We start from the raw sequence: 13,842 nt of genomic DNA, 5'->3' as shown, positions 1-13,842 counted from the left end.
TGTAATAAATGTTTATTTCTTGAGTTGTATTAGATTTACTGGCACGTAAAAATAATGAAAACTTTCTTGAAATACTTGCTAATAATATTGTAGAATCAAGTTGTTCTCTATTACATGTCAAGTACTCCTACTTCCCTTAACACAAAAGCTTCCTAGATCACATGTCTTTAAGTCATTTTGTTGGTAGCATGTGCAGCAGAACATTCACCAAGCCATGAGCTACACACGCAAGCAATTTATTCTTACGAGTATATTGCATTCTTCAAATTTTTTCGTTAAACCATGCAAAATGACCAATAGGAATGCTCAGGCTCCCTTTAATGCAGCCTAATTTATTTTAACCCACTATCATATTTGGTTTGTTTGATTTAATTGTAGTAAAACCTAGCTTGAAAAGAAACTATTGTTGAAAAATCATCTACCGAAATTTTGAAAATACACTAGAGATATTCAAGACTTTTTTATTAAAAGATCGCTCGAGGGTCCTTCAGAAATTGCCTGCCTAAGCTTTATATTATTCAGTAGTGAGGACAACTCCATTTAAAAAAATCTAGTAAAATTAATGGTTGAAAATTTAGTGATATTGGCGCTATGATCTCCTTCGTTGGGGTTTAAAAATAATTTTAGAGTCTCTGCTGAACTAAAGCATTTTACGCATCAGTCATAACGCACTCGACTGCACCTCCGTGCAATTAGATTCTGCACTGCTGCTTTCACCATCAACAGGAAGTTTGGTGCCACTTGAGATGACTTTAAAATACACACAGCACTTTATGTCAAATATTGAGTGTTGCCTCCCCAAACTTTAGGAAAAGAAAAAAAGCTGTGTGAAGTCTGCTCACAAGAAACATTAAGTTGTAGAATACAAATATATACATTTTGATCCCTGCGAATTATTTAGCTTTTGTATCTTGCTACGGTCACTTAGCTATTAAAAGTAAGCAAAAGATTTTCTTGGCTACATTATTGCATCTCTTTATGAACCTGAAGCAAATATTTGGGTGTGACGATTACAATCCCATATATTTATTCATGATCAGAAAGTAAAAAGTGTTTTTTCCTGTTGTAAATAGCTCAAGACCTACCCAATCAACTTTAGGGTGTAAGTTATCCATTATCAGTTTCCTTGTTTACTCTACCCCTGACGTCCTTATCGTCGTAGCTACGTATACATTGTTATCAATAACTAAATCATCCAGTGATTGATAAAAAAATCTTTGGCCACCGACCAGCCGCTCAACTAAGAGCACTGGACCAGATTACAGATGAACTTACACACAGATTTCTGGCAAATTTTTATAAAAAAATTATCATGATTCTTTATCATTTGCAATTTTTTTTGATGTTTAAGGTAATTTGACTGTCAAGATGTTTCAAGGTACAATTCAACAAACCTGAATAGTGGCTAACATTTCCAGAAAAAACTTAGAAACTAAAATGACGTCACTAGCTACTATCGTTGCTATCGGCTTTTGCATTCAAGTTGTAGTGACACATTGACTTCAACAAGCAGACAAGGACTAATGCGAAGGCATGGACAAAGTTTACTCTGTCTACAGACTCCGGCTCGTATACTCTGGAGCGGCTGGGCGGCTGAGTCGGCCCAACGTTTTAGTGATTTTCGGCGGCTAAGTACTAAGAATTGCAGCTAAGCTCATTCACTTGGAATTTCCAACAAGTAATTTACTAGCAGCTATCGTTCTTTATTGTCTCCGTGTCATCTCACCAAATGAGTGTTCTTGTGAGACTTTGTTAAGACTTAGAAACTGAACTTTATTGCTTATAGTGGGGGTATGAAAAAGACCCCCAAAACTGCATTTTCCTTATCATATAAAACTTAATCAACGTAAAATCAAAACATCGATGAGGAGCCCTATGGGCAGGCTCGTCTAAATAACATTTTAATATTACACATATATAAAGATGTTGATATAGATACAGAATCAGTTGTGAAAGATTTCTGCCATGGACACATTGACAGAACAAGAGCTAATGCAATCAAAAAGTAATAACTCTTGTTCTGTCAATTTCCCTCACATAAACCTGTAGTGTCATGAGTTTTATACCGTTCATTGAATAAAGAAAAAGTTTTACTTATCATGAACCATAAACAATGTATTTATGTAAATTTTGGTGCTTACAATTGATTGCATTTATGAATAATTAGACGGTGGTTGATGTTTGAAATGTCCAGAGCTTTGAGGCGCTGCCCCAAACCCCAACGGGGGCTTACATCGCCCCTCAAATCCCCAGGTGTCCATAACTAGTGGCCTAAAATTTGTCGCCCCAACTTTAACCTAGGGAATACAGGCCTGTACAGACTAGACCCTCACAAGGCCATTCATGAGTATCCATTCATTAAATCACTTTAAAAGAAATGCAAATATAGAATGTCATAACCACACTTTTACTTGAATCTGATAGATTTAATCGCAATCTAATTTGTCGATTGTAATCTCAAAACATCCTGGCTGTCACATCACCTCAAACATCCAAAACAATTGCCAATAATAGAAAAATACTTTCTAATAAATTCTATAAAATATTTTGTGTGAATCCATGTTTAAAACAAAAAAAGATGATAAATTACAGAATGCTTTTTTTAAAAGAAAATTGTTTGAAGAAAGACATGTGATAGTATAGATTGAAATAATAAGAAACACGCTAAAGTCCTGGATGTGCAGCAAAAGATTAGTATAAATTTAGTTTAAAAAGCATAACAATGTCCTAGAATAATATAATTTTTTTAAATAAATGCATGAAAAAAACTTTGTAAAAATTCAAAACAACAGTCAACTGACAAATTTGAGCTAACAAACAGTGGTTATCTTCAATGGAGACAACTCCCGCTTTAACAGAGACAACTTCAACTTTGACTTTAGAGTGAAACTGTTAATAAATACCCAAACCAGTGGGGAAAAAACAGAAAATACCCTTTGGAAGCTTTTAAAATAGCTTTGAAAGTTTTAAAAATTCTGAGAAACAAGGTTCAAACATGAGGTAAAAATAAGAAAGCTAGCAAGTGCCGATAAACTGGATGAAGTTACGAGAAGCAGTCTTAATCACGTTTTTTATGGGTAAAATGTGATTTGCGACGGATTAGGTCATTGAAAAAACATAGCATCAAGAATAACTACTATGTTTTCTGTTCTTTTACTTGCTAGAGGCATGAGAAAGCTAACTTTCCAACTTTTCTCCACCCCAACATCTATATATAAAATATCCCATACATGTAGGCTAATCATGATCAGCCTATATGATCAGCCTATGAGAAATGCTTCTACATGTTGTGGCCATGGCAACACTTACGTAACATCTATTATCAGCTTCGCTTTTCTATCACTGCAACCTTATCATCACAGCTATGTGAAGGAAGAGTTATCAGTGAAGGTTTTATGTTGTTTGGGTAGTTGCCATTTGAGTACATATTGAGTAACACTATGTATGAGGAAAAACGGGTCAGATTATATGCTCAGGCATATTTACCATAAACTACATGCTACAACGTCAAGTAATTCAATTTTGTGAAAAAAAATAGGATCTGCGCTTTGGAGGCAATCCAAATGAGTTTCACTATGAAAATAGTTTTACTCGCTCTCTCATGAATGAAAAGTGAACTATTACCTTTACTAGAATGGCGGCAGTCCAATGAGCCGGTAGAGATCGTCATGTGTAACAAATACCTGTACAAACATTTTGAAAAGTGAACTTACACAAAATTTGTGTAGATTTTATCAGAAAATATTGGTAATTTTCTATCATTTACAGTTGCTTTTGATGTTTGAGATGCCAGAATGTTTCAAGATTAATATGGACCAAACTCGATCGCAGTTAAACCGTCCAAAAGAAAAATATGTGCAAAATGATGTCACGAGTTCCTAATGTTGCTATAGCTGTTATCGTCAATTGCGTTCAAGTTGCAGGTTTACGCATCCCTGTTCTGTCAGCCTCTTTGTAACTATAGTCATTATTATTATATTGTCATTTGATCTGAGCGATTAGAGTTTTATCAAAATTTGTCGATTTTAATCTCGAACACCGTCATACTCAAATCACCTCAAATATCAAAAACAATCGCAATTGATAAAAAAATACTGATTTTTCCTGAAATAATTACCAAAACTTTGTGTACGTTAAACTTGAAATAGGGAATGGATATTAAGTGATACAGTTGGTGATGTGCATAAAAAGGAGACCAAATATCTGGTTTGATTCCCCACGGCTCAATCTTTTTTCCTAATGCCCACAGCCTCGCTTCGGAAAGACAGACGACGAACATGGCTCTTGTTACGGTAAAGATGGCTTGGCGGCAACCGTTAGTTGGACTAGGTGAAATCACCAAATAATTAGGTTACCATTTTCTGTTTATGTATTTAATAGCTATATGTGTAGTAGTCAAGCACACTGCTCCTAATGCCAACACAAACAACATGAAACTAATTTGTCAAGGTATGCATTGCTAAAGAAATCAAGCGCATAGCTCACTGTTGCCACAATGACTGGAAGTCAACATATGTACACAGATCTATTGCCAATAAGTATAGATTTTTTTTATATTATTTAAATGGATGCAATGAAACATACTCATGGATTTCCTAGAATGATGCCCTGATGAGAAAGCCAACTGGGCTTGTCTGAGGGAGTTTACATACTTTGGACTGATGTAGCTCATGAGTCACTGTGGTTGGAAACCCCTCTTAACATCACCAATGATCCTTGTATGACTCAAATCACTGACCAAATGATTAAACTTTAAGTCAGTGTTGTAATGTGGCTGCAAAAAACAATAGTGCTTGCAACCTCTTCAGTTGACTATGAAAATAAAAAAGCCATTGGCTTTTTTTTCAGAGCATAGTTTAATTCAGAAATCTTTTAAAATGGTAAAAGTACAATCAAATGAAAGCCATGTTCCATGTAAGCAGGGAATAGTACAGAGTCTGATGCACAGATTACAAGCAGCCTTATCTATCATTAGCCAGATATGTCACAATTCCACAAATACAATACATGACATTGTTACAAGGTTATGTACTAAATTTTCACTTTTGCAGTTTCAGTTGCTTGTGGCCGACCGATTCAAATAGAAGTTTCCACAGATGATCACTGAATAGAAGAAAGCGCGCATTTATTAGGGCCAGTCTTTCCATTGGCTAGTGTAAGATAAGCTTCACTAATTGGCTCAGGCTAAAATGTGGGCTACTTCACTCTTCAGGGGAGAGTCTTTTGTGCAACACGTAGGGCCTTGTTTGGGTCTAGTAACTCGTCTATTGACAGCATGTACTTCATCTATGCCTTCGCATTACTCCTCGTCGGTTTGACAGCTTGCTCTTGTCAAGGTGAGTGTATTTGTCACAAATAATATTGAACTGTCAAAATATTGCTGATTTGGGTAGTTACAAAGCCAGGCATCTATTATACCTGATCATCGTAATTGCGCTTGAAACCGTCACACTAAAGCAATAACACAAATGGTAATTAGAGTGCTTCATAAAAGATTGCCACGAACGGAACTCGAACTTATGTCATTCAAGTTAGTATACCAATGTTAAACCAGCTGCAACAATACAACCTCTTTCCGACTCTACAGAATAATCTGTTATATATTGGGAATGGCGCTGAAAAACTTAACAAATTTACTCGAGAGGGAAAAGTTAGGCAATGACATCTTGCTATAATTTGACGCCATCCATGGCCTATTCAATGAGAAGAACAAGTCTAATCCAAGTTATGCGCGGCCATTTTGCAATCATAGAACTGTTGTTCTTCATATAAATGTTCCTTGATGAACCTGCTTAGAAAATTGAGAATGCATTTTGGCATGCAGTAAGGACAATTGCCTTCGATGAACACATTCATAAATTGTTGTCACGAAGTCAGTGTCAGAAATCGCGAGCAACACCAGTCTTGCAGCTAAAGTAGAGTTTAGCTATTGCTAGGAGTATTTAAAGATGAGCTAGCAGCAGATTTTAGCAGACTTCATCAGAAAGTAGCAGCATTTTTTATCATTCACAATCGTTTTTTGATGTTTGAGCTGATCTGATTGCCAGGATGTTTAAGAATTAAAAGAAAAGTGTGCAAAATGAGTTCGGTAGTCGCAATTATTGCTATAGTTGATATTGGCTATTGCATTCAAGTTGCAGAATCACTCCTCCTTACACTCTTTCACTCGATGTGAACGTTTTAGCCACGATCAACCATTGCTAATAAAGCAGCATTGTTTGGTGAACATGGCTTTCCTAAGAGTAATTCCATTGATCTCTTTGAGGACTCGAGTTCAACCTTGAAACATCCTGTCAGCTAGATCACCTCGAGCATGCAAACAATTACGAATGATAACAAATACTGATACTGTTTAATAAAACCTACTAAAACTTTGGGCAATTTCTAGATAAGCAAACTAGATAAGCGTGCGTATAACTAATTCATCCAAGTTATATTAGAATATTTAGCATATATTGCGTAATAAACCTTTTGATAATTTAAAATATTCACTTCTAATTTTGAGCAGAAAATGAGACAAGCTTGTTTCAATTGATTAATCCTGAGAGAGGTTTGCTAACAACATTCTATGGAAAACCGCCAACTTTCCATCAGATCCTGCTGTATACAGAGGTAGATCTCCGAAATGCATCAGTTGCAATGACGAGCTCAAAGACCAGCGTTGCTACAGTCCCCGTAAGTATTTCACCAAGGTCAAACATGGTTAGATTCTAAAATTCCTAAGTTTGTACACCCATTTTTAAAAGGTTTGTAGGCATTTGTGTGCTTGCTAAAAACCTAGCAAAAAATGATAATAGTTTATTTAGAGGAGAGAACAAATACAGATTTCTTTCACTAGGATGTTGGGGTTGCATAAGATGAAACCTTTGCAGACGTTTAAATGTGACTTACATAAACAAATCCCCTTTGCAAATGACGCACAATGAATATAATACCTTTTACTTGCTTTCTGCTTTTTGAGTAGACAACTTTATACATATACACTGTAGCTGTGTAGCGTTATGCAGCTTTACAGACTATACATCAAAGTATATGCTGATAAAAGTAACTGCTATTTTATGTTTTTGTTATTATGAGTTTGATGTATTTTTTAAACTTATTTTTGGTTGCAAAAATTCAATACAGTAAACAAAACAACAAATTTGAACACAGTCAGTGTATGGGATGTCAGTGCACATATTAGGAATATAAAAAATCCTATGACATTTTTCAAACTACCCATGACCCAGGTGAAGCATCAACTTTTAACTACTGTGTTTTCCGCTTGACAGAGCATGTCGTTGTATCATAAAGTGCAGTCTCAATTGCGTGGTCTATTTTTTGTACTGAGCCAATGTGCATATAGGGCGTTCCATATTACTAGACACATTTTATAACATATGAAGAAAATACAAAATCAAACCAATGAGCTTTATCGGATAAATATTCACGCTTTTATTGAACTCTCAAAGTTTTTGAACTTGATATCCGAATTAAACCGCTGAGCCATTTTGCTATCCAAAATTTCGGAATCATTCTCATAATTGTGTCGGTTGGACTCGCTGACCTTTTACGGCTCTACATTGATGCCAATGTTCTCGAAATCTCTACCAATAGAAGCTGAACTTACCTTAGCCAATGGATCCACATTCCAATCGCATAAAGCAGCGTTACTTGCCTGCCTCTGCCTGCATTTTAAACTGAGCTTGAAAAGCATGTCGCTGTACTGATGCCATTTGAGGGCTTTCTCAAACAAGTAAATGGCAGTTATCATGACACCCTCTGCTTAATATTTTGCAATATATTTAAGGTGGACACTATTTTTTGAGGCAGTGACTGTGGTGAACGTACCAAGGGCAAACATAAAATTTTAGAACTCAGTTCATACACAAGGCGACAGTCAATTTTTGAAAAAATGTGAGACTTTTAATCGCCTTACGATGGAAAAGGTGTGGGAGTGAGATACTGGCTAAGCCTGTTGCTGCTATTGGTTCAACATTAAACCTCCGACATACAGACGCTAGCCTCTTTACAAGCATTTGTGTTACAAACAATGATAGATACGAATGGTGTCGTATGTATAGCCAAAAATTAATGTTTCAATATTAATATTAAATTAATCGATTTTAACATTTGATAATTCCTGCATCCATTATTCATTATGGTTAATGAAAAGCAAAAGGCTTCTAGTAATAGTAGAAGTGTAAAAAAGAGGCAAACCATTTGATTTGAAACGGATGTGGTAATAATAAAGACGCTTTTACACATCTTTATAGAGCAAATTTTTTTATTATTATTTGGTGTTTTTTAAATGCAATACAAACCGATATAGGTTACTTATATAATCCTTAAACACATATTCCATACAAAATAACGAGCTGAGACAACTTATGAAAAAATTCGCTTGATGAACGGCCGTTTGGAAAATGTCTCGCTCGCAAGTTAGGGAGTATCGGTACATGAGAATCAAGGATCATACAAGCTCTGCAATGCTTTTTGATGCTATACTTAAGCCTGGTTCCCATATACGTCGCAGAGCACCGGCGACAGCACCGCAGGCTATTAGCGATGAAATGGGAACGTATGCGCTGGGTACCGCCGAGGACCGCCAGTAGTTGCCCGCGGCATCGCAATAGTTTTGCGCTGTTCAAATTTCGCAAATGGCCGCAGGCAAAACCTTCCCAAAATGCACTGTGCGGGTAAGGTCACAATTACAGGAACAGCATGGCGAGCGAAATTTTATTTGATTACGCAATTATGTTTACGATATTATTAACAATGTGGCTTTTATGTGAACAGATGCCGGCGAGCCTTGCGTCGCAAGTGTTTTGCCGCGCATGTTACCGCCGGAGTCTTGCAATCGATATGGGAACCAGGCTTTAGCAATGTACCAAGCTTTGGACATCGGTCAAGTTTTTCGCCTAGATTACTTTATTAGCTATTTGATGTAATCAAGCAGTCGATCAAGCGCAAAATCTAAAAGTGTTTTGAACAAACACAAACATTCCAGCTAGCGGCGATGTCATCCGGTGCCTCATTATCACAAAATCGTTAACCATCTTGCCATTTCTTTATTATCATTGCACTGGCTAGTGGCTACCCAGAATGCCGAGTACTAGGTTGGAACCCCTACTCAATAGTCTTATTGTTTAAAACTGAGTATAACTGATCCTCTGATGTATTGTCACAATATTGACAACACTTGCACCTGTGGAACTGGTAAACAGAGTAAATGGGTGGGCTCTCCTGTACGCTAACAGAGTTGCCTTGTTCTTGTTATTATCTCTTGCTAATGAAATGAGCGAAACATTTGTTGACAATCAGTTGTGAATGTAACATTAGGACTATCACTAACATGTAATTTTAGCTACAAATTCACTCTCTAAAAATACTCTGTGTCTACTTTTTGTTTTGTTGTTGTTTTGAACAAACCAATTAACTTTATTAAATAAAATATTCACTCTTCTTTCACAAAACCCTTAAAGTTATTGTTCCTGGTAACTAAATTAGGCAGCTGAGATATCGCAATGTTCAACACTCCCTGTTCCTCCTTGTCATTGTCTGAGTCAGACTCACCGACCTCTTATGGTTCAACATAGATGCCGGCTTAAAGATTTAACTAGCTGCTATGAGCTGCGGTCATGATTCAATGAATAAAAACCAACCGCAGTGGTAATGCACATTCTTAAGTTTAAACAAATCAAATGTTTTATCGAAAGAAGAGACATATAAATTAAATTAAAATCATATTAGAGAGTTTTTTGAAATCGTGTCCGGTAACCTGGAGAGGTTAAAACAAAATAAAAGGAAATGTTTTCATTGAATGGGGTTTGTATTGATTTGTATTAAGTATTTGTTAGACTAAACATGCAACCATAAAATTGGATTTCTCCTTTACTGCTTTCAGCGATATGGGATTGCGACTTTATGTATTCCAAGACCAAGAAACAATCCAGTAAGACATTTATATCGTGCACCAAACATATTTCTTATAAATCAGACATATGGTTTTTATAGCCTAAAATCTTAGACTAATTGTAGAGCTCAAGCTAAAACTATTAACGGTCAACTTACACAAAATCTTAATACATTTTATCAGAAAGCTTTGTTATTCTTCTACCATTCGCGATTGCTTTTTATGTTTGAGGTGATCTGATTGTCAGGATGTTTTAGACTTAATATGGCAAAACTATATCACAGTCTAAATGCTCCGAAGAAAAATATGTCTGAAATGACTTTACTAATTATTACCAATCAGATAGTTGATATCGACTATTGCCATTAAGTTAAAGTGTTACGCATCTCCATTTTTGGTCTCTACAATTATAGATGTCCTAATCGAACTTTTGATAAATCTGAGCGTTTAATTGCAGTTAAGTTTTATCAATTTTAATCTTGAAACATCCTATCAGCTACATCACCTCAAAAATCAAAAACGATAACAAATAATAACAAATAGCGATATTTTCTTAACGAATCTACAAAAATGTTGCGCGAGTTCATCTTTGAACTAATGTTTGTACTTATCCTTGTTTGTACTTATTCACTGTTGATAGATTACAACGGGGTCGGCTATCGCACCCTATTTTACCAAAACCCAGACAAAAACTGCTTCAATGCTTTCAAACGTAACATTGGCACGAGATAGAAATCTGAATATCTCTCATGTACACTTGTGCGCACATGTGAGAACTATTAGCATCCTAATTCAATGCTTTGTATAGAGAATGCAACCTTGGGTTTGTGGTTCTATTGGCTTAGGCACAAAAGACTAAGAAATGAAATCTTTTCTTATCAATCGCCGGTCAAATTATGGAACAAATTCCCAGCTTATATAAGCAATTTTGTGTCGCGAATACATATGTATAGAAATCAACATATGGGAAAAATCAATGATCTCACAATTTTTTGTCAGCCTTGTTGTCCCACACAAGAACGACTATACAACTTTGTCACCATTCGCTTTCTAATAAAGCAGCTTGTTTGATGAACTCGGTGTACCTATAGGCTAATACATTGAACTTGTTGAGGATACAGGCTCCTTATAGCGACAAAGCGCCCCAACAAATTCGTTTAATAACAAAAGATTGTTTACTGTGGTATTTACTAGCAATGTCTAGGTGCAAAAAATACACAATGGCATGATAAACATCCATACTGAGGGATTGCCGCAACAACCACAAACATACAAGGTGTTATAAAAAGAGAAGTAGACAACATTTTTACACGTTCATTGCAGCAATAATATTATAAAAGCAATCTGATACACCAACCAAAGTAGTGGGGTTGTCAAAAAGGTTTTTATCGATGAAATTTCTTAAATTTTTTGCAAATGATTGAGTCTAAAGAGGACATAAAATGCCCACAAGTTCACCTACATTTCATGTTTATAAGAAATCAAGCTCTTCTTCGATAGTCAGAGTTCATAAATTGTTGTCGGCCAACTACTAACTTCTTACAAAACACTACTGTATCAACACACTTGATTTGTACCAAGAAACGTGACCTATCCCAAGATACATTACCAATACGAGGAAACATGTAAGAAAGTTCCGCAAAGTGTAAAAAAGCTAATCAAAACATAAAAGACAAGAAAAAAAGCAAGTGGTTTGGTGTGGTTAAAAGCACTGGTAAAGATTACACTCTTATGATAACTAGACAAAGTAAGATGAAGTAGCTCATCCAGATAATGACAGAAAAATTCTTGGTGTCACCAAGCGGCCATTGAAGCAAGAGAGCAGAACAAGATGAAAACAGAAGAAAAGCTGATGACATTCATAAAGTTTCTCAAAAAAAAAACTATTGGAAGAAAAAAGGGATATGTAAGATTGAAAAAGGGGCAAACTGAAGCTCTAGATCCGCCAAAGAAAATTAGTCTCCGCTAATTTTTAAGACCTTGACACTGATAAAAAATAATATAAAAACTGAAGTAATTTTTTAAAGTAGTTTAAAAGGTGTAAAATCTTAGAAAATTTCAAGCTTTCAAAAGCAGAATATGCATAATATGCGAGTGATTGGAATTTAAAGTGAGAAGTGTACCAGGAAACATTGCCTGCAACTCCTCGATTTACGAGTATGATGCCTACTGGTTAGTGTGCTCTAAGGTGGCTGGTTAGTCCGATCTAAAAGCTTTAGCTAGTTTTTTTGGGCAGCCCTCTAAAACTCCCTTTTTGGTCAGCTGTTCTCGTCAAATGTTTTCGCACCTCTATATCTTGATGATATTGCAGAAATAAAGGAACACAAATAAGATAAAATGTGAATGCATTAGAGCAAGTATGTCTAGCAAGTTAGTTAAAATGAATGAAGTAGGTACTGTATATCCTTGTGATGTATTTGGATTTTGAATGATGAAATCAAGAATGGAGGCGACAAGAATGCAACTGTAGACAGGGGTTTATACTGATGATATTGAGTGATTTGGCGTTAAAGGTAGTGATTTGTTTGGTAAAGTTAGTATATTTCTGATTTGTTACAGCTATAAATCTATGAATTTAATTCTATGAAAAAAGTCAGGAAGTCTAAAGTAAATGATATTGATCAATTGAAGAAAAGGATGGTATTAAATTTTAGAATTGTCATCAATACATACACCTATGAGAATTAAATTACAATTAAATAGTTTTACCTATTCTTTAAAACTTCCCTTACAGAAAATTTTAGGGTATTTTACCATAAAGTATAGGTATTTTTCTACCACATGCGATTGTTTTTGATGTTTGAGAGTACCGGACTGCCAGAGCCCTTCAAGATCGAAATCGACAAAACTTGATCCCAATTACAATGTTCATATTAAGTGAAAGTGTGATTATGACGTCTCTGGTTGCAAACAGACTGACAGAATAGGCCTGGTTCCCATATACGTCGCAAAGCACTGGCAACAGTACCGCAGGCTATTAAGGGTGAAATGGGAATGTACGCATTGGGTAGCCTACCGCCAAGGACCGCCGGTAGTTGCCGGCGGCAACGCAACTGTTTAGCGCTGTTCAAATTTTGCAAAAGATCGCAGGTAAAATCCTCCCGAAATGCATTGTACGGTTAAAGGTCACCATTATAGGAACGGCATGGCAAGCAAACATTTTATTTGATTACGCAAATATGTTTACGATGTTATTATTAACGATGTGGCTTTTATGTGAACAGATGCCAGCGAGCCTAGCATCGCAAGCGTTTTGCTGTGCATGTTACCGCCGAAGTCACGCAATATGGAAACCAGGCTATAGGGATGCGTATTGATGCAACTTGAACACAATAGCTGATATCAACTGTAGCAATGATAGAAATTAGTGACATCCTTTTACACGTAATTTTCTTTTGAGTGTTTTAACCGCGATCAAGTATTTTCGATTTAAACCTTGAAACATTATTGTAATCAGATCACCTCAAACACCAAAAGCAATATTAAATGATAGGAAAATATCAATACTTACTGAAAAAATCTACTAAAGTTCTGTGCAAGTTCATCTTTATTGATAATACTTTATGCTCAGAATGATTATAAGGACTGACATCTCTAAAAAGAATCAGGAAATTGTGAGGTTCCAATGCATAGCTAACAAATTTCCTTATAGCTCTGAACTCTAAACTCTGAAGTTTAAACTTGTTAAGAAAACTGGGGTGAGAAAACAATATGTATACTACTGTGAAACCTTTATTTGAATGCCATAGCCCTCTATTTTTCCATCCTTTCCTTATGGTAGCATTTATTTAGAGGTGTTGTTAAAATAGAGGGTGGCGATGTATTTTTCGACTAGCGTGTCAGAATTTTGGGAAGACAAATTCAACCCTTTTACAGACAAAGCGATGCTACTGGCTATATTTTGCACTCTCTTTTAGGCTAAAAGTCATTAATATCGGCCGTCTGAA

General features: G+C 35.8%; 1 protein-coding gene across 2 annotated transcripts in view; it reads left to right on the top strand.

Annotated features, from left to right (window-relative positions):
* The first annotated feature begins 5,217 nt into the window (after positions 1-5,217).
* LOC137401697 (hepatic sodium/bile acid cotransporter-like) overlaps positions 5,218-13,842 on the top strand; it is a 34,242-nt gene continuing 25,617 nt past the window's right edge. The window contains exons 1-2 of one of the 2 annotated variants that reach the window (XM_068088155.1): positions 5,218-5,336; positions 6,509-6,675. In XM_068088155.1, the coding sequence (XP_067944256.1) occupies positions 5,276-5,336; positions 6,509-6,675 (228 nt within the window). In that variant the 5' untranslated portion in view covers positions 5,218-5,275. The remainder of the gene's footprint in view (positions 5,337-6,508; positions 6,676-13,842) is intronic. The other variant, XM_068088156.1, reaches the window with a different exon arrangement.

Source organism: Watersipora subatra, chromosome 8 (assembly GCF_963576615.1).
Source record: "Watersipora subatra chromosome 8, tzWatSuba1.1, whole genome shotgun sequence".
Lineage (NCBI taxonomy): Eukaryota > Metazoa > Bryozoa > Gymnolaemata > Cheilostomatida > Watersiporidae > Watersipora > Watersipora subatra.
The sequence above is the reverse complement of the archived record's forward strand: the minus strand, read 5'-3'. Positions and strand labels throughout refer to the sequence as shown.